Source organism: Microtus ochrogaster, chromosome 16 (genome assembly GCF_000317375.1).
Source record: "Microtus ochrogaster isolate Prairie Vole_2 chromosome 16, MicOch1.0, whole genome shotgun sequence".
Lineage (NCBI taxonomy): Eukaryota > Metazoa > Chordata > Mammalia > Rodentia > Cricetidae > Microtus > Microtus ochrogaster.
This window is the reverse complement of record NC_022018.1, coordinates 1,812,658-1,833,162: the sequence shown is the minus strand read 5'-3', so window position 1 is coordinate 1,833,162 and position 20,505 is coordinate 1,812,658. Positions and strand designations below refer to the sequence as shown.

General features: G+C 41.3%; 1 protein-coding gene across 1 annotated transcript in view; it reads left to right on the top strand.

Annotated features, from left to right (window-relative positions):
• The window catches only part of St8sia6 (ST8 alpha-N-acetyl-neuraminide alpha-2,8-sialyltransferase 6), a 131,005-nt gene that overhangs the window by 106,248 nt on the left and 4,252 nt on the right, over positions 1-20,505 (top strand). Inside the window, exons 5-6 of the mRNA XM_005354635.2 lie at positions 14,018-14,162; positions 18,332-18,444. Coding sequence (XP_005354692.1) covers positions 14,018-14,162; positions 18,332-18,444 — 258 coding nt within the window. The remainder of the gene's footprint in view (positions 1-14,017; positions 14,163-18,331; positions 18,445-20,505) is intronic.

Below are 20,505 nucleotides of genomic sequence, written 5' to 3'. Positions count from 1 at the left end.
TAAATAAATAAAATGTAGTAGTGATTGATTCTTTTATGAACTTGAGTGTTCTTATATTTGAGGCTTAGATGTCCTCTTGGTGAATTTTTTATTTGATGAGTATGTATTTCTTCTATTTCTTCTAACTAGTTTTGTTTGGAGTCAGTTCGGTCAGGTATTAAAGTGACTATACCAGCTTGCTTCTTAGGTCCGTTTTCTTACCCTATAGTGATGTCTACCCTTGATACTAAGTGATTCTCGGTTACAGAAGAAGAATGGAACCTGCTTTCACACCGATTCTGTTAGTCTGTGTCTTTTTATTGGGGCCATTGATATTGGGAGATGATAATGATCAATGATTGCTGGTTCCTTTTATTTTGTTGTTGTTATTTGTAGTGGTGGTGGTGTTTGTAATGGTGATATTGTTGTCATTGTTGGTGGTGGTGGTGGTGTATGTATGTGTGCACCTGTTTCCCTTCTTTTGACTTTGCTGGTGTGAAATTATTTATTCCCTATGTTTTCTTGAATGTAGCTAATCTCTTTTGGTGGAGGTTTTTTTTTTTTCTATCACCTTCTGTAGAGCTGGATGTGTAGATATCTGCTTAAATTTGGTTTTATCATTGAATGTTGTTCTTTCTCCATCTATTATGATTGAAAGTTTTTTGGGTATAGTATATTGGGCTGTCATCTGTGATCTCTTATAATCTGTAGATAATATGTCTAGGCCTGTCTTAGTTTGAATGTAATTGGCCCCATAAGATCATAGGGAGTGGCACTATTAGGAGGTTGGAGCAGGTGTGGCCCTGTTGAGGGAAGTATATCACTGTGGGTGGGCGCAGGCTTTGAGATCTCCTATGCTCAAGCTATGCCCAGTTTCACAGACCACTTCCTGTTGCCTGTTTGTCAGAATATAGAACTCTCAGCTCTTTCCCCAGGACCATATGATAATGAACTAAACCTCTGAAAGTGTAAGCCACCCAATTAAATGTTTCCTTTTATAAGTGGTCATGGTTTCTCTTCACGGCATCAGAAACCCTAAGACTCTGGCTTTTAGAGTCTCCATTGAGAAATCAGATCTTATTTTAATAGGTCTGCCTTCATGTGTTTCTTGGTATTTTTCTCTTGCAACTTTAATATTTTTTTATTTCTTCTGTATGTTTAGTATTTTTCTTATATCTATAGAGGGAATTTTCTGTTCTGATTGAGGAATATTTCTTTTCTGATCCAGTCTTTTTGGTGTTCTGTGTAGGTTTTTTCCCTTGATAGGCAGTTTCTTCTCTAGGTTGAGAAAGTTTTTCTGTGATTTTTTTGAAAACTTTTTCTGTGCCTTAGGCCTGGATTTCTTATCCTCCCTCCATTCCTATTACTCATATACTTAGTTTTTTTGTAGTGTCCCAGATTTTCTAGATTTTTTTGTATCTGCAGTTTTTTAGATTTATTATTTTCTTTGACCAAGGTATCAATTTCTTCTATTGTCTCTTCCATGCCTGAGATTCTCTCTGCCATCTTTTATATTCTGATGGTAGGGCTTGTCTCTGAGATTTCTGTGCAAGTTGCTAAATTTTTTATTTCCAGATTTCCCTCAGTTGGGTTTTCTTTATTGATTGTATTTCCACTTTCAGGTATTGAACTGTTTTATTCATTTCATTCTAGATATATTTCTTTAAGGGATTTATTTATTTCTTCTTTAAGGACCTCTATCATATTTATAAAAGCTATTTTAAAGTTCTTCCCTTTTGCTTCAGCTACGTTGCATCTCTCAGAGCCTACTATAGTAGTGTTGCTGGGCTTTAGTGAAGACATATTGTCATGACTCTTATTCATTTTACTTTTACACAGGCATCGATATTTGGAGTGGTTATAATTCTAGGTGCTGGTATCTGGTTTTGTCTTTGTTGGATGGGTATTTTGTGATCTGGGATTTCCCTCTGTATGCTATGAATATATTTTGTGACCATTGATTAATAAAGAAGCTACTTTGGCCTATGGCAGAGAAGAGCAAAGCTAGGTAGGAAAACTAAACTCAATGCAGGGAGAAAGAAGGTGGAGTCAGGCAGATACAATGTAGCTGCCAAAGGAGAAAGATGCCAGAACCTTACCAGTAGGCTACAGCCTTGTGGAGATACATAAATTAATAGAAATAGGTTAATTTAAGATGTAAGTGCTAGTTAGGAATATGCCTGAACCATCGGTTAAACAGTGTTGTAATTAATATAGTTTCTTTGTGATTATTTGGGTCTGGGCAGCCAGGAAACAAAAGCACCATGTTCATTTACAATTTTATTCTTTGGTTTCTGTTGCCCTCTCTGATTCTAGGAGAATTTGGTGGTTGTGTATTGGCTGATAGGGAATGCTTCTGAGATCCTGCTTGGTGTGGGGATCCTGGGTATAATGGGTCTTTAGGTATTGGGAGATGATGGGGATAGGCTGGGAGAATGAAAGCGTCTATAGGAGGGAGGAAAGCAGGGTTCCCCCCCGCCCCAACCAGGATCTACTTAGTCCCTTGGGAATGGGGCAGAGAGTGAAGAGAGGTCATGGTAGGTAGTCTGCTATAGAGCTGGGGATGAGACTGGGGGACTGGATTTGGAGGGAAGGAAGGACAGTGAAGATCTGAAGCTAGCCCACCTACTTTGTGGGACTATCTACTTTACTGGTCTATGTCGCTACTGTGTTCCCAGGAAAGGGCTTGATAGGGGAGCTAGAATAAGAGGAAGAATGTGGGAGGGAACGTTGGAGGAGATCTATGTGGTCTTCTAGAGATGGGGGCGGCGGAGAGGCTGCAGTAGGGATCTACTACAGAGCTGGAGTGAGACTGGGACATTGCATTTGGAGGAGAGGTGAAGACCTGCAGTTCACAAATGACTTCTTTACATCTGCTTCACCCTGCAACAGTGATAGCAACCTGGATGTGTTCCATCTGAAAACTAAAGTACGTCTTAAGAGTCACCTTAGTTGGTTCTGTATTTTTAGGCTAGCTTTTCCTCACTTATGCAGTTCACAGTTGACTTTAGCAGTTTGGCAAAAGCCGGGCACGATCAAGCAACTGCAGCACTAGGAACATTCTAGAGAGTTCCATCCGGCCTTGTCTTTGTACTCCTTACAAAAGGCATCTGAAGTCAATCGAGTGGCTGAATCCCTTTCATGTTTTCAAAGACTCTATGACTCTCCTCTTCCACAGACTCACTGTCCTTTCTGCTGGCACTAGGTGCCCTGTTTCCATTTACAAGTCTCAATAAGAATTAAAACCATACTAAGTCAGCAGCTGTGTTGTGGGTGGGAGACTATCCTCCTCTCTTTGTCTGGATCTTCCCTGGAGGCCACAGGGCTCTCAGTTGGAAGCTCGACCATCATTGTTGGACCCTGGCCATCATTCCCTATTTCTATGCAATCACCAAATGTTATCAGTTTCTTATTCTTAATTTGTTTCAAATCTATCTACCCCTTACAACCCTTCCTGGTCTTGTCTTTATCAACATATATTTTTAATTCACCATGTTGTTCCGGTTTTGAGTCATTCAAGCCATTTGCTTAAATCTTAAATCTGATAAATAATTTAAAAAAATTAATCACAGTTTTTCAAAATTTCCCAGTATCTATTTTCCCCATGAAATAAAAGTCAATCTATGTCTTATGATAGTGACCAGGTGAACCATCTGTGACTTCTGCTATGGTTTTATTTATTTGTACATTTGTAAGACGGAATTGAGAAGGGAAGGATGTGATGACATGAGCAGGTTCAAATCCTAGTCCGGTTAGCCGTGTGAACTCAGGCTAGTCACTTCTTCTCTAACTTGGTTTCTGCACCTGAAACTCCCGGGGAGAGTGAGGTGGTCAGAACTGCTTTTTCTTTCTGGGGCTGTTTTGAAGATCCAATAAGTTCATGCTGTAAATTCTTGGAGGAATTCTGTTTGTATTTCCTCATATTCCCCATCTGTGTACTGGAGCCTGGGGCTTATGCTCCTCCTCAGTCTGTTCTTGTCTGGATGTCTGGTGTGTCTCTTTCTTTCTATCTGCCTGTGTAGAGCTGTGGTTCTGCACATGTTTGCATCTCTCTCTTTCTCTCTTGTCTACATGGCCTGATTTTTATCCTCTGCTTTTCCTGGTACTTTGTTTCTCTCTCCCTTTCCATGACTCTTCCTTCTCCTTCCCTGTCTTGTACTGTGCCCATCCATGTCTTTGTCCCATCTTGATTTCTCTACACTTTTAATTTGCTCTACCCACCTTCTGCCCTTAACAGAGCTGGACGCTGAACAACCCAAATAAAAACCTCCTGCTTTCATTAAAGTGTTTTCTATTACCTTTTCAAAAATTTATTAAGTTTATGAATACAGTATTCTCTATGGCTCCCTGGGGAGGAGATTCAGATTGTTCTTTGCTTACACAGGCATCTATTGATTTTCTTCCCCGTGGTTCTGTGACCCTTTGGAGGAAAAAAGATTGCTCATGTGGCTGACCTTTCCTGCTGACCATAGTTAATAAACCATTCATACCTGCATTGCTCTCTTCTGGCTGGGCCTTCTCCATTTTCCTTTTCATTCGAATTGTACTGTGACAGGCACAAGATGGAGACAGGGATGGGCTTGTCATGTTCACTGTCCGTAAATGGGAGATACCCTTGAAGAGTGTTTGTGAAATAAACGGATTCCACCTGCCTTTAGAGAGAGTCTAGAACAGTGGTTCTCAACCTGTGGGTCGTGACGCCTTTGGGGGTTGCGTATCAGAGATCCTGAATATCAGATCTTTACTTTGCAATTCATAATAGTAGCAAAAGTACAGTTATGGAGTAGCAGTGAAAATAATTTTTTGGTTGGGAGTCACCACAACATGAGGAGCAGTATTAAACAATCACAGCATCAGGGAAGTTGAGAACACCTGTCACTCAGCACTTGCCTTGTCCACTAGCAGTTTTTATCCTTTATCTTTGTTTTCTGAACTCAATTAATGTACCCCAGACCTGTCTTTTCTCCCCTTTGTACCCTAAACCGCTTGCCTGGTGTCAAGCTAAGGTTTGAAAACTTCTTAAAAAGAGTGTGTGGATGAGTGTTTTGCTCACATGTGTATCTGTGTATCATGTATGTGTGGTTCTCACAGACCTAAGTGTGTGTGCAAAGTGATGGGCTTCATAAGGACACTTTTGTTTGATTCTATCATGTGCTCTGTATTCAGTCCCCATTAATCTTCCTGTCCTCACCCCTGCTAGTGCCTGTTCTCTTCCACCCCCATCTATTTCCATGGCATATGTATTGATGTATATCTATGCATATAATATATACCCCCCCCCACACACACAGTGAAGGTTCTACAGATGAAAGAAAAACATGATTTGTTTTTTTCTGGATCTGGCTTATCTCACTACAACACCATATAGTGTTAGACCTGTTCCTGAAAATGGCCTACTTTCTTTTTTATTTATGAATCAAACTCCACTGTGTTTGTACACCACATTTTCTGTATCCATTCACCGGCTGATGGACACCTAGGTTGGTTCCAATTGGCTATTGTTCGCGGTGCTGCAATCAACCCAGATGAGCTATTATCTCTGTAGCGTGCTGACTTAGACTCCTTTGGATATATTTCCAGGGGCGGCTTAGCTTGATTACTTCCCTGCTGGTGGGAATGTAAACCCGTCCCTGTTGTGGAAATCAGTACGGAGGTTCCTAAAAAGAGAAACTAAAAGTGAAATCATCTAAATGTTTGATTAGAAGGTTTTCTTGCAGTAGCCTGCCAGTCACTTCCTTTCTCTGGTCTCCTGCTGCTTTCTGTCCTCTGATAAAAACGTAATATCGTTCCCAAGCTCAGGCTATTAGTTCCCCAAACACGTACTGAGGCTCTCATCTACTGGACGGTCTCAGTGTCTTTGTAAGTTCTTTCCCTGTGCCCCGGGTTAGTGGTGGGGCTCTAACCATGTGCTCCTCCCACCAGGCCATCTCACTTCAATCTATATTATGTCAGACAATACCAACATACTAATTATAGCTCCCCCTAGGTAAGCAAGCTCCCAGAAGGCAGGTCATGTTTTATCCATGTTCGTATTTAATAATTTGTAAGTTCTAATTCCCATGACCTTGGCCTCAGAAGATTGCCTGCTGGCTTCCCAGTAAAATGTGTGCTGGGTTGCTGCCAGGCACTGACCCTTGTTTAGTCAGCCCCAGCAGCTGTAACAGAATATCACAAGCTGAAGGTTTAAACAGCTCGTATCTCTCACAGTTCCAGAAGTGGGCAGTCCAAAATCAGGATGGCAGCACAGCTTTACTGAGATCAGATTAGGGCCCTTCTCTAGGGAGCACATGAAAACAACTTCATATCCTTACAGCTCCATTTTCATGACCTCATGTATGCATGGTCAGCTTCCAAAGACTCTTTCTCCTAATGGGGTTTAAATCTCAGCTTTGTCATTTAATACCTTATAATTAACTTCTCCTTGTCATTCTCCTTAATAGTCCCTGATCACTGTAAAGGCAGTGATGTTTTATTCACCAATGTATAGACAACCTCTCTCCCAGTACTAAAGATTTGATAGACACTAAATAGGCACGAATGAATTGAAGGAAGACTGCTGAGCGTGCAAGGCCCAATGAATATGATTTGTGACTTCCTTCACTTGGGGCGCTTGAATTGACCCCCTCTGCAAAACTGTATGCACTGTGTGCAGTCTGTAGGATCTCTGCTGGACTTAAATTTGGTGCAAAGCATTTGGCAGAAGGTGAGACCACATTGAACATTTGTTGTGCTAATGGTGGGTTATTATTGGTCAGTCAATGAATCGTGTGCTGTCTGTGGCAAGGTGGGGGAGCAACAAGAAAGGAGCTTCAGATACATTTCTGCTCATTGTAAATTTAAAGAAATGAAAAGAGTGGCTGGGCAGACCACTCAGTGGTTGAGAGGCCTTGCTGCTCTTGCAGAGGACCCAAGTGTGGTTCCCAGTTTCCCCACAGCAGCACACAACCTCTGTAACTGCAACTCTAGCAGATCAGTGCCACCTTCTAGCCTCTGCAGGCTCAAGAGCAGGTGCACAGAGAGACATTCATAGATTAGAAAAAGTTAATTTTTTAAAATAAGAAAGTGAAGAGAATACGTAGGAGAGAATCAGATGGAGGATTGATTGCTTGCCTTAGGTGAGGGCAAAACGAAATTGGGTTATTAGTTGGCAGGGGTTAGGATGGTAAACAATAAAGCCTCTACATTTGTGCTGATCTTTATGTTTTAAACCTCCTTTCCTAAGAATCTCATTAGAATTATAGAAAAGGAGCTAACCCTAGGAATGTAGCTCCTTTTTAAGATGTAGACGGAGCCTGAGCCTTTCTCTCACCCTGAGTGGCCCACACCTCATTAAGGAATCTCACAGAGTAGTAAACAGAAGGAAAGCATAGGAGCCCTGGGCCCAGGCTGGAAGGTCATTAGTCTGCAGACTGTCCTGTACTGTCCTGCCCACTGTCTGCCCTAAGGAGTGATTAACATTTCATGGAGAACTCAAGCAGGATTCCTCTTAGAACCAAAAGGGAATTTTGCTTGAGATTCCATACAAATAAAATAATAAAGCAAATAAAATAAAATAATAAAAGGAAGGGAGCACACCTACAATGGAAAGGAAAAGGCATCTCAACCACATCAGAGACACACATTCTTTTCTCAAAAGTGTGTATGAGGTCGTCTGAGAAGCAAAGATACATTTGCACATTTTGAGATTCCATCTTTAGAGGTCAAAGCTAAACATCCTCAGCTGGGTTCTCCAGGACCAGCTTGCTCTTTGGAAGCTAAGTGTTGCTGAGAAACTCATGACCTTTCCTGACTTCAGGAAACTGACATGCTCCGGGGAGAGGGGACAGGAGGAGAGGGTGAGCATGCTCTCCTCTTTAAATTTTGTATGGAAGAAGTGGCTGTAGGTGGCACCCAGCAAGAGTTTAGGGCACAGTGATAGGGTCACCTGACGGTGCTGATTCAGTCCAGGCCTCTGTACCTTCTCCATGGGAAACAAGAGCTCAAGGGTTGCAGCCCTATGCAAACAGCTTGGGGCATGTAATATGCATAAGCTGTACAATGGCCTGTAAGGCATGCCTGGATAAGCACACAGCAATAGGAGATGCTGCCTGCCTGAAACTGTGAGTACCTGTGTCCTCGTAGAAATATTTTGAAATGTGTTCCCACAGAAGAGGCTTAATCCAGAGGCATAAGAAGCAGTATTTCTCCCCAATTTTTATGTATTCTCATAGACTGGAAAGAATATCATCAGACAGCTTCAGCCGCGTACAGTCGGCATTTCTTGGTCTCCCTTACTTCTCTCCCTCCTTTCTTCACTTCTCCTCTCTAAGATTTTACTGTGTCGCCCATGCTGGCCTCAAATCCACCACATAGTCAGGCCTTGGACTTGTCTAACCTTCTGCCATAGTGCTGAAATTACCAGGCTAAACCAGACTGCTCGGCCCACTTACATACCAGCTGCAGCTTGCTTTCTTGTTGGACTCGATTTGGATTGCCAGCCCCCAAATAATGACATGGAGACTTATAATTAATTGAGAAAGTTTGGCCTTAGCTTGGGCTTTTTCTCCACTAGCTCTTATAACTCAAACTAACCTGCTTCTATTAATCTATATTCTGCTGCGTGACTCAGTTCCCTCTGTACTATATGTCCGACTTGTTTCGAGTCTCTGGCATCTTCACCTTTTCCCCCCAGAGTCCTCTCTCTCCCCCAAAGTCTTCCTAACCTCTTCCTCCCTAGCTTTTGGCCATTCGGCTCTCTCTTAAACCAATCAGAAAGTGCCTTGACAAAGACACATCTTCACAGTGTACACAAATATTCCACAACAATTGAACCCCGTTTTTAGGTCTAAAAATGGGTTTAATAATCATGTCTACCACCCTTTCAGCTGTGGAAACTAAGTGGGATAATGTGTGTCTGCCAGTTCTCAGGAAAGTGCGCAGGGCTTTACAGGTGTGTGGCTCACGAATCTCGACACTTACTGTAGAAGGCTGTGAAACCTCTCACGGCAGATGGTAAGGAGCCCAGAAGTGAGGCTGTAATTAACATCATCAGCATTCTCTATTTCTTAATGTGTCCTCACTTTTCACGAGAAGGGCAGAATCAGTAAACCTATCACTGTGGCACATGGTTGACTTCAGATCAACCCATCGGGACTTACTGGTTTTAGGGGGATAGGAAAGGAATAGCAGTTTCTTTGTTGTTATCTTGTGTTGTTTGTTTTCTGGTTTCCTTGGTGATTAGAAGCAGCTTAGTTTTTTGTTACTTCTGCATAGACAAGATGGGGTAAAACAAAGCATGTTCAGTTATCATTCTCTTGTAGACCAGGAGAGGTCTGCAAGTCTTGTCAGCCTAAAGGACATGGAAATGTTACTCTGATGTGTTGGTGTTTCCCAGGAGGGCAGTTTTCATCACTAGATGTTCATATTGGTCTTTTCTGTTTGTTTTGTTTTGAAACAAGGTTTCACTATGCAACCCAGGCTGGCCATGAACTCTCGATCCTCCTGCCACAACCTCCTGAGTGCTTGGATTATAGGAATGAACTACCCCGCTTCCATGCACCATGCACCTGCACCTAATGATGATCATTTTATTTATTTATTTATTTATTTATTTATTTATTTATTTATTTATTTATTTATTTATTTATTTTGTTTTTCGAGACAGCTCTTGTAGACCAGGCTGGTCTCGAACTCACAGAGATCCGCCTGCCTCTGCCTCCCGAGTGCTGGGATTAAAGGCGTGCACCACCATCGCCCTGCTGATGATCATTTTTATTGTGATTTCCTAAAGAATGTAAGGTCAATGGCTAAACAAACGTGCTACACAAATAAAACAGAATTCTGTAATAGCAAAACCAGTCTAAAATGAAAAATAACCACAAAAGTGGTTGCTGCTTGTCTTAGAGTTTTGTTGATGTGAAGAGACACAATGACCATGGCAACTTTTATAAAGGAAAACATTTAATTGGGGTTGGCTTAAAGTTCAGAGGTTAAGTTCACTGTCATCATGGTAGCATGCAGGCAGATACGAAAGGAGAAGGAGCTGAGCAGTCCACATCTTGATCCACAGGCATCAGGGGGTGTGTCTGTGTGTTACAGTGGGTGTAGCTTGAGCATAGGAGACTCCAAGCCTGTCTCTGCAGTGACGCACTTCTTCCAGCAAGGCCATACCCACTCCAACAGGGCCACACCTCCTAATAGTGCCACCCGATGGGACAAGCATTCAAACACATGAGTCAGTGGGTGGCCATACCTATTCAAACCACCACACCACTGGGGACAAAGGTGTTGAAAGCTGAGTCACAATGAGACCTTCAGTTTAGATAGATGAAAACAACAACAGTTCCTATGGACAGACAGATAAACAACAGTATATATGACTTACAGATATGCAACAGTGCATATTTAGTAAAGAGTTCATTGTAGAATCCAGCTGGTGGTTACTCAAGTGCTCATTTTTCAACCTCCAACTTTCCTGTAAATTTAAAAATGTTATTACAATCCACTTAAATAGTATAATTCCAGAAATACCTATTGATATAAAAAAAACCACTAGTTAAAAACCCTGGTTAGCATTTTTTGTTTTGTAGTATTCTTGTAAGTACTGAATATCTTTAATAAATTACTTTTCAAAAGTAAATGCGAATTTATTATATTGCCCTTTCTTATTACACTGGATTAAGGAGACATTTAAAGTGATAAGTACAAATGAAGTTTTGAGTTTGAAGAGTGACAAAGGAATTGTTATTAAAAATTAGGTTTATAATTAAAAACTACTTAGTATTTTTATTTCCTTTGTTTTCATTGCCTTGTTTTGTTTGCTTTGGTTATCTTCATGAACTTTCTTCTAGAAATGTTAGATCCTAAGGGATGGAAAACAATAAGCAGCTAACAGAAATGAACTAAGAAGAGCACAGCATTTTTATGAAGGAAGTTGCCTGATGAGTGCTGTAGGAAGCCTTGACCTTGAGTACAGATGACTTTACCTGCACTTTCCATTCACTGTGAATTCCTGAAATTCGGGAGGGGGAACTTTTAAATGAGCACAACACGTTAGAGCATCATGTCACTTCAAAAGCACAAAACTCAGTAGGAATGTGTCTAAAAGTGCGTCCCGACAATAAACGTGGAGTTGGAAAAGACCTGTTATAATGACTCTTACAGCCAGGTCCCACTTAGAGACAATGTATGTGGTCCCAATTGTATGCATATTTCATAAGTAATATGGAAAAAAGACAAGTTTCAAGAGTGATAAGATGATGAAAGTAATAAAAAATGGTTACTATTCAGAAAATACAAAAGGAAGGAGAAATTCTGCAGACTCTCGCGAGGCTGAAAGGTTAATTAGGTGCTTGGTTTCCATGTTCAGTTACTCTAAGAGTTCCTATGAAAATGGACAGAGAAAACATACCTCAGCAAAAAGATATCTTTGTTGTATAAATAGAAGTTCCTCCTGGCTTTAAGATTCATTAATAATCCTGGAATAATTATTAAGAAATGCTTTGACATCAATGTCCCTAAAGCATTACATAACAGCATGTAAGTTCGGAAATTTTGACATTGGCCTGTGTTATAATAACCAGGACTTCTAAATGTATTGAATAGTAATTGATATTTTTCTGGAATTTCTTTTGGAATTACCACCCAAATTCATAATTCTCAAAAATCATTGTACTTATCGATTGCTCTCAAATAAAAGGTTATATGTTATTGTGTAGGTGACTGCAGTGCTACTCAAACTAGTTTTTATATTTTTATAATTATTATACAACAATTGATAAACTCTACTTTTATTTATTGCATTGTTTCCATTATCTCATCCAACTGTTTTCTCTGTCTGCATTAAGGTATTGATACACATCCTCTCTAAAGTCCTTGAACATACTCAGAATTGCCATTTTGAAGTACCTGTCTCATGCTTCAGCTGAGTTGCTTTTCTCAGGGTCCATTACAATAGACTTCATGGTCCACCAGACTCTCCCTGTAGCCCCTTTCAGCCATTCTTCCTAACCATCTTCATCCCTTTGTGACTCCCTGCAAACACGCAGAGCCACTCTCTACCCACAGCCACCACACTTAACTAGTGTGTATCTGGGGAGGCATGTTGATTGACTGTTCATTTCTGTGTTTTCGCACTGGGATCTAGGCATCCAGAGTTGTGGTGATTGTGGTACATTTTGATGTAGATATCAGGTTTCACCTTGATGGGTGGGTATACTGTACTTGGTCCCAGCCAAGGTGGCTGTTGTGAAACCTTGTTAGAGAATGATTCTGCGGGTTGGTGGGAAAGTCACAAAGGGTTGGAGATGGCATAAAAGGAAGGGCTGAAAGGGACTCTGGGAAAGAACTAGGAGGACCCTGAGTCCTCACTAAAAGGCCAAGTTCCAAGGGGACGGAGGTGGGCTCGGAGGAGGAGTTCAGGTAGGCCTATTACAAAACAATGGTATAATATTTTTCTTTATTATCCTTGAGAGATCCATTTTAGATCCCACCCAGTTATGACTGTCTGAAACTCCAGGTAATGCTGGGCCTTACATATATTATATATATATATATATATGTGAATAATATATATGTATGTTATGTGTGTATATAGTGCATATATAATAGATATGTATATAAAGAATATATGGCATAGTGTTATATATAATATGTGTACATTTTGTATGCACACACGTGAAATATATGGCATATATACATAGTATTTATTGAATATACATAGTATATATGTATAGACACATTGTTTATGTATATTACATATATGTATATAGATTGTAGTGCACATATATGTTTAATTTATAAGTTAGACACAGTAAGAGATTAACCACAGTAATTCATGATAAAATACAGTTAAAACTTGGGCTAAACAATTGTCATCATTAAGGCATCATCCAGCACCTGGAGGAGCAGATGCAGAGACCCACAGCTGAACATTAGGTGGAGTCAGGAGAACCCTGCAGAAGTGGGGAGGGAGGATTGCAGGAGTTGCAGGGGTTGAGGACACCAGGATAACACAGCCTACAAAATCCACTAAGCAGGGCTCGTAGGGGCTCACAGAGACTGCAGCAAGAACGCAGAACCTGTATGAGTCTGAGCTATGTCCTCTGCATATGCCTGATGGTTGCATAGCTTGGTGCTCTTGTGGACTCCCAACAATGTGGATGGGGGTGTCTCTGACTCTTTTGCTGCATATGGGATTGGGATTCAGCTATGATATGAGGGTTTGTGCCCAGTCTTATTGTATCTTATGAGGCTATGTTCCGTTGATATCCCTGGGAGACCTGATCTCTTTCTTTTAAAGGGAAACAGAGGAGGAGTTGATCTGGGGGAGAGAGAAAGGGCCTGGGAGGAGTAGAGGGATGCAAAGTACAAGAGAAAAATAAAGGTTAAAAAAACAAGCCAACAAAGAACTTGGACTAGAGAGATGGCCCTATGCTCTACCAGAGGACCCAGGTTTGATTCTTAGCACCCGCATGGCTACTCACAGCCATCTGTAACTTCAGTTCCAAGGGACCTGATGCCCTCTCCTGGCCTCTGCAAGTACTGCATGCAGTTGGTGCTCAGACATAAGTGCAAATAAAATAATCATATGCATAAAAATAAAATGTAAAAAAAAATAGAAATGCAACAAATAACAATGTTCTTACTAAAGTTTTGTGGAATGGCTCACCCTCTTGAAATTATCTTGGAACAGAGTTTCCGATGGGCTACTGAAACCTCACAGAGCATAGCAATGGCTAAGGGACTTCAAGGATGGATTCTTTCACTTCTCTGTTTTTCTTGGCAATCTAATTGCAAGGAAGTTTTTTATCTCTGCAACTGTTGTGTTCAGACCTGTTGCATCTGTGAAGCTGGCTTCCACCCAAGGGCGTACATACACCCCACAGGTCACCATCCTCCCACCCGGGGCTGCAGAGGAGTGATGTCACCTCAGTGCTTGGCCTGCCTTCCTTCTGAAACATAGCAGCCCAGATTCCCTGGTGCTGTATCCATTGTCGTGTCCGTGTTAGGTGTCTTCGTCATATTCCTCGGCTTATTCCTTTATTCTCATCCACTGTAGGGCAAAGCTGGCTTCCTGTTGTGACGCAGTTCAGACCTTCGTGGTTTCCCAGAATAACACTCCAATGGGGACCAACATGAGCTATGAGGTGGAAAGCAAGAGGCAAATCCCCATCCGAGAGAACATTTTCCAAATGTTCCCAGTGGTGAGTAAGGCTGGTTTGAGGTTGTAACTAATGAATGAGTCTTTTAAAGCTGGCATGCTATCTCATGGCAAATGGGACGTGTATAGTGGTGGACCTGCCAGAATCCAGTTCTTTTATTTTTATGTTTTGCCACCTTGAGACTAAACCCAGGGCCTTGCTCATGCTTGGCAAGGGCTCTACCTCTGAGCTACACCCCCAGTCCCTATGGAGGCAATGCAGAATGCAGTGTGGCTACCTAAGAAGAGGGTTTATTACATAAATAAATTCTTTGAGCCATCCATCCCCCTAGACTCTTCAGTGAATGAGATGAGACACGACATTTCAGGGCTCTATTTTTGGGGCTGGGGAAGTGACCACCACGTTTTGCCTAGGATCAGACCCTTTCGGTTGTCATTTTGGATGACTAAGCCCATCCTCATACAAAAGGCTTTACGTGACTTACTTTAGTGACGCCACTATATAAGAATTTGTGGACAATTCATGCAACATCCACATGACAAAGTATATTGTCTGCTGTGCCCGCTGCTGTATCTCAGGCTCCTAGAACGTTTCCGAGCACACATATACACTCTCTACATGTCTGTAAACAAGCATGTGTAAATGATATGTCCTCTGCTGCTGGGCACAGTGAGAAAATATAATTTTCATGTACTGCAAGTACAAAATTGAGGGAGATTTTTGTCATGAAAAACACTTCATTCCTTATAATCATGAATTCACAGATGTCTTCCTTATGATGTTTAAAAGCAATTAGACCGAACTGATATGATCAGATGGGATCTCTGTATCTGTGCAGCTTGCTATCCGTAGATAGGGTTTCATAATTCATTCTGCCCTTGTTAGATGTTTGAATTCTCAAAACTAGTTTTGTGTGGCTTATGTAAGTTAACTCAATATTTTTGTGTTACAATACAGAGAAAGAATAATTAGTTGAGAATAAATGAGAAATAACTTGAAAATGATAGAGGAAAATGCTGCAACTTTTCTAGATGAAAAGGACAGAGAAGTTTCTCACGAAGCAGAGAAGATTTTTAAAAATAAAGATAAATTTGGTGTTTATAAACAGTTAACCAAAGAATGCAGTTTGTTGTAAATAAGTGTACCTCAAGAAAGTTTAAGAAAAAATCTTTGTTGCATTTGGTAGTTTATGCACGAAATTCATGCACTTGTAGGTACAAGGTTCTGAGTTTTATCCCCTAACTCCAATTACAGGCAAAAACATCCAAAGCAAACAAGACCCTCATGAAACATTCGTGGGATACATTGAAACAACCAGTAAATGAAATCAATGCTAGTAACTACATGTGGCTATGCCCATGGGAGGCCTAGGAGAGCCGTAGTAAGCAGCATCTCTCCATCCAGGCACATCTTGCTGGTGTTGACCTTGCTTTCTGCTGCCCAGCTCAGAGATGCTGTCTTTAACATAGCTTGAAAGATGATGAAAGTTGATAATTCTGTTTATTAACAACTGCACTCATTTCCAACTACCCTGATTTTTGTTTGTTTGTTTGTTTTGGTTGGCAAACAGGAAATTCTGCTGGGTGACCTGGGTAAAACATTGTCACCATGTGCTGCTTCCTTTTTCCCCTTCCAGGGCTAGGGATCAGCCTGGAGCCGACCTCCTGCCAGCCCTTCTTCCCATGGTCCACACTGTCTCCCCTGCTCCTCTGTGCCCACACCTCCTAGGACCACCAGACACAGAGCAGCTTGCCAGAAAACTTTTCCATAAAAAAAAATGTGAAGTACTGCCTCCAAATGCTGTTTTGTTTTGGGGAACATTGAAGTTTGTATTTTATTTCAGCTCCCACTGAACACCAGTTCACCAAACATACAGCTGTTTCTTCCCAATTGACCAAGAAACCAGAGAAAACAGTCATTATTTTGAGGGCTTAATTTGACATGTGTTTTCCTTAGTAATCGTTTCAATTGTACCATAAAGAGCATATTTGCAGTATTGCATCCCATCCTCAGAATTTACTGAAAAACCATGGAGTCAAAACTGTGGAGCCATCCTGGGCTTGGATTTCAAAAATGGGAAATAGCTTTCACTATCCGGGAAGCATTTATTAAAAGCCAGCATGACAATGGCCTTCTGGATAGACAGGGATGAACCACATCATGAACATGCTAATCCACTCACTGGCTAGCAAGAAACTGGACTGGGCAGGGGCTTGGACCAGCCTACCTGGGTCACAAGCCCAGTTCTGCCTGTCCAGAGCTGTTGCTTCAGCTCGTTCGTCTACATTTCCATCTTTAAAATGCTCACAGTGGCTGTGTGAGCTAAATCTGCTAGTAAGTTATGCATGTGGAACAGTCTCTCATACAATAGATACAATGTGGCAATTAAAACATAAAGACAAGCTTACAGAAAGCTCTGTGTGCCTGCTGGGCATTTCTCAGAGGCAGTGTCATGAGGAGGTGGCAGTGATCGTGGCTCAAGGGTCTTGGAGCACTTTGAGGAGCTCAGAACTTCTAGGATCTTGCCAGAGGATCCAGTGACTTTGCTCTGGGGAGGAGGGGGTGCCTTGGTTCTGTAGCCTCTCCCATACTCTTTGGTTTAGATACTAACATCACAGCCAATTTTCTGTTGTCGGTGATTTAACTGCCAGCTCGCAGAGTTGCTGAGTGTTGCCCAGTCATCTCTTGCGATGTCAAATGAGCCAGCTCTAACACACAAATGGGATTGCACTAGGGGGGAAGCGCTGGACCAGCAAGTGCTTATGGAAAGTGCACCATGAGCACTGCGTTAATCTAGCTCTGGGGTGAGAGATGAGGGGGAATGAAAAAATGAAGACACATGTTCTCTGCCTGTGAGGATGTACACTCCAGTGGAAGGAACAAACAGATCTCATCACTGTGGTGTGTGTGCAAAGCCTAGGACACTCTTTTATGTGAAGGGAATGGATCAGCAAGAGAAACATGTATGTCGAATGGCAAAGTTTTATTTTATATGAGGAGGACATGGGGGAAGTAGGCAACCGTTTAGGATAAACAGTATGGGTGAGTCCTAGAAGGGAATAAAAAAAAAATGTCAGACTAGAGAGTCCCCAAAGCACACTGATGGCCATCTGTAGGGTTGGCCTGAATAAGTCCAGTGACTTCACTGAGCCTGCTTGTCTAAGGATTAGTGAACCAAAGAAAGTATTGATAAATTATCTTTAATTCTACACATTAAAGTTACAGATTTAATGCTGTTTTCCAACTTCTTTATTTTCTCTCTTTTTAACTCTGAACTGCTCATGTTTGGTGGAAATACACAATACATGATTTTCTCATTTTTCTTTAATTTCTCTATGTAGTATGATATGTCCATGGAAGGTAGGGGAAGATATATCAGGCATCCTAGGCCATTCTCAGTTACATAGTGATATTGAGCCCAGCCTGGGTTACTTGATAAAATAGCTTCAACAGAAACACTATATTAAGCCAGGTGGTGATGGCACAAGCCTTTAATCCCAGCATTTGGGAGGCAGAGGCAGGCGGATCACTGTGAGTTTGAGGCCAGCCTGGTCTACAGACTGAGTTCCAGGACATCCAGGGCTTTTATATGGAGAAACTCTGTATTAACTAAAAATTTATATTGTAGTTTATATTATAAGAATATTATTTTTGTCTTATATTTTATTGTATTTTATGTAGTGTTTATCCCTCCCAAGAGAAATGATACAAACTTACATGATGTTTTTTTTAATTATAATAAGTTGATCATATGCTATGCATTTATTTATTTAATTAGTTAGACATTGCATGTTTTTAATGTATGGCATATGTGCACACATATGCAAGGGCACTCATATACAAAGAAACCAGTACCAAATGTTGGGTGCCTTCTCCGATCGCTGTACACCTGCTGTTTTGAGACAGGCTTTTGTGGAACCCAGAGCCCACAGTTTCAGTCAGACTGGCTGGCCCACAAACTGGAGCTCCCAGGATGCACCTGCCTCCTCCTACCCAGGTTCAACTATAGACATATCTCTGGATTTGACGAGGGAGTTATGGACTTCTAAGCACACATGAAAAGTTAAATTTCGGGGATCCAGCTGATGATAACATGCTTTCTTTTTTCTTGGGGTGCTGAGAATTAGATGGTGTCAACTTAGCCACACTGTAGCCTTGGCTTTGATTTTCAAGCAATTGTGTCATGATTGGTTTCTGCTCTCTCCTGCTAGTCCCAGCCTTTTGTGAACTACCCTTACAACCAGTGTGCCGTGGTTGGCAATGGGGGAATTCTGAACAAGTCTCTCTGTGGAGCGGAAATTGATAAAGCTGACTTCGTTTTTAGGTGAGTCTTATCAAGATGGTTTCTTGGACGCCAAGGGTCCAAGGGTAATAGAAACAACCTATGTGTCGAGTTTTGCCTTTGTCTTTGTGATTGTATTGCTAGCATCTACAAGTTACCCAGGTAGGCTTTACTGGAGGTCACAGGACTCACGAGTTCCTCAGTTTGTCCACGTCAGCAGCACAAGGATATGCAAGAAGAAACTGGATGGAATCACAGTGAAAGGTTTGGGTCTGCTGGGCTGATTAGAGGCTTCAGCCTGTGGTCGGGTACCATGGTTCCCTTGGAAAGCCTCCCAAGAGGGGCATTTCTCTGTCCCTACAAACCAGCGCAGGGGCATTTGTTCTTCAGTCGCACTAGGAAAGATGCTGACCTAGACTTTGTATAGTCACACAAAGTGCCACTTTCCAGCTTGAGAGTTAGCTCACACTGCGCATCTGCTCCATGCTGGTCTGGTAACGCAGTTTTGTCTGGATACAAGGTAGTCTATAAGAACAGACACAAAGTTGATTTTTGTGTGTGCTTCATGTTAGTGACCACTGACTCGTCTGGCAGTAATGTGACTTAAAAGAGGGAGCAGCAGGTGTCTGCTTCTTTACATTCTGGGAGCATCGATTTTGTACATCAAGGCCCTTTGGTCCCCACGGATTGATGATACTTGTTCTACATATTAACAACAACCACAAAGGAGGTTCACAAACAGCTCCTCCCTCACGCTCAGCTCGTGTTGGTGATTTATATTGGTGATAAATACAAAGCAGCTGATCTGATGGTCCAGAAATTACTGAACACACATTGAATCCATGATGGAACAGTTTTCACGCTTTTCCTGTTTTACTTTGACATGGCCCGTACTGGAATGGGTCAGCCATTGTTCACATTCTCAGTGTTTGTGTGTGGTGGGGGAATCACAACGAAGACAAATAATGGTTCATGTACTAGGCTTTTTATAGACTTAAAATTCCCCAAACATCTGTGGTGGGTATTATGCAAAAACATTAATTTGATTTTATAGCAGCCATAGAAAGAACAGCTTAGCCTTAAAGTCTAGGAAAAATCTCTCGGCAGTTATTTGATTGATAACTTTGGGACAAGGCCCACATTTCCAGGTTCTACTTTAGCTGATGCTAGGACTTTTCTGAACACACTCTTTCTTCTGAAGTTGGCCATTCAAACTGAAATAAAACCTAGGGCTACATATGGCTGGTGTCATTAAAATGTATTTAGTTTTTAAGCCTGTACTTACTTTGCCTATGCTTGTTGGTTACAGATAGAAGTTGCCCATTTGTTTTCATTTGAAACACTGGAATACAAATTTAGCATATAAGGAACAAGCATGGCCATAACTACATTATATAGTAGGCTATAACTATACTGTTACATCTGTGTATGCATTTTATATCAATATTACACACATATGATACACATATACACACGTGTGTGCATCCTGATATTTTCCATAAAGTCTCTTGTTATATTAGAAAGCACTTTTAAGCCTGGCATGGTGGCTCATGCATGTAATCTCAACAGTTGGGAGACTGAGGTAGAAGTGTCTTGAGAACTTAAGGCCACCCTGGGCTGCAGAGTGCACTCCAATCAACTTGGGCTACAAAGTAAAACCCTGTCTCAAACAACAGCAAAACCACTCTGGATTCTTCCAAAGAATGTCTGTCTGTCTGTGACTTGTTGTAGGAGACCACTTTTAAGGTCCTTCTGTGGCCTCCTATCTATAATGAATACATATTTTTGATGTATATTTTATAGCAAAGTGAGAAGTACATATTTCATTTATTACTGTGTTTTGTAGGGCATGGAGCAGAGTCCTGTAGTCTTATCCATATTACAGATGGTGTCAGCTGTATACAGTGCTTTTGTGGGCACTCAGTACTTCTTTCCCATGCTTCCCTTTAAACAGATGTTCTAAGTGAAATTTAAAATATATTCCCTTTGTCCTGTCAGTGGAATATATCAAAATCAGTATCTTTCATGGTTTTCCAATAAAATAATTAGTACTCTGGTGATGGAGGAGGGTCATTTGTCTATCCGATGCTTTCATTGGTTAAT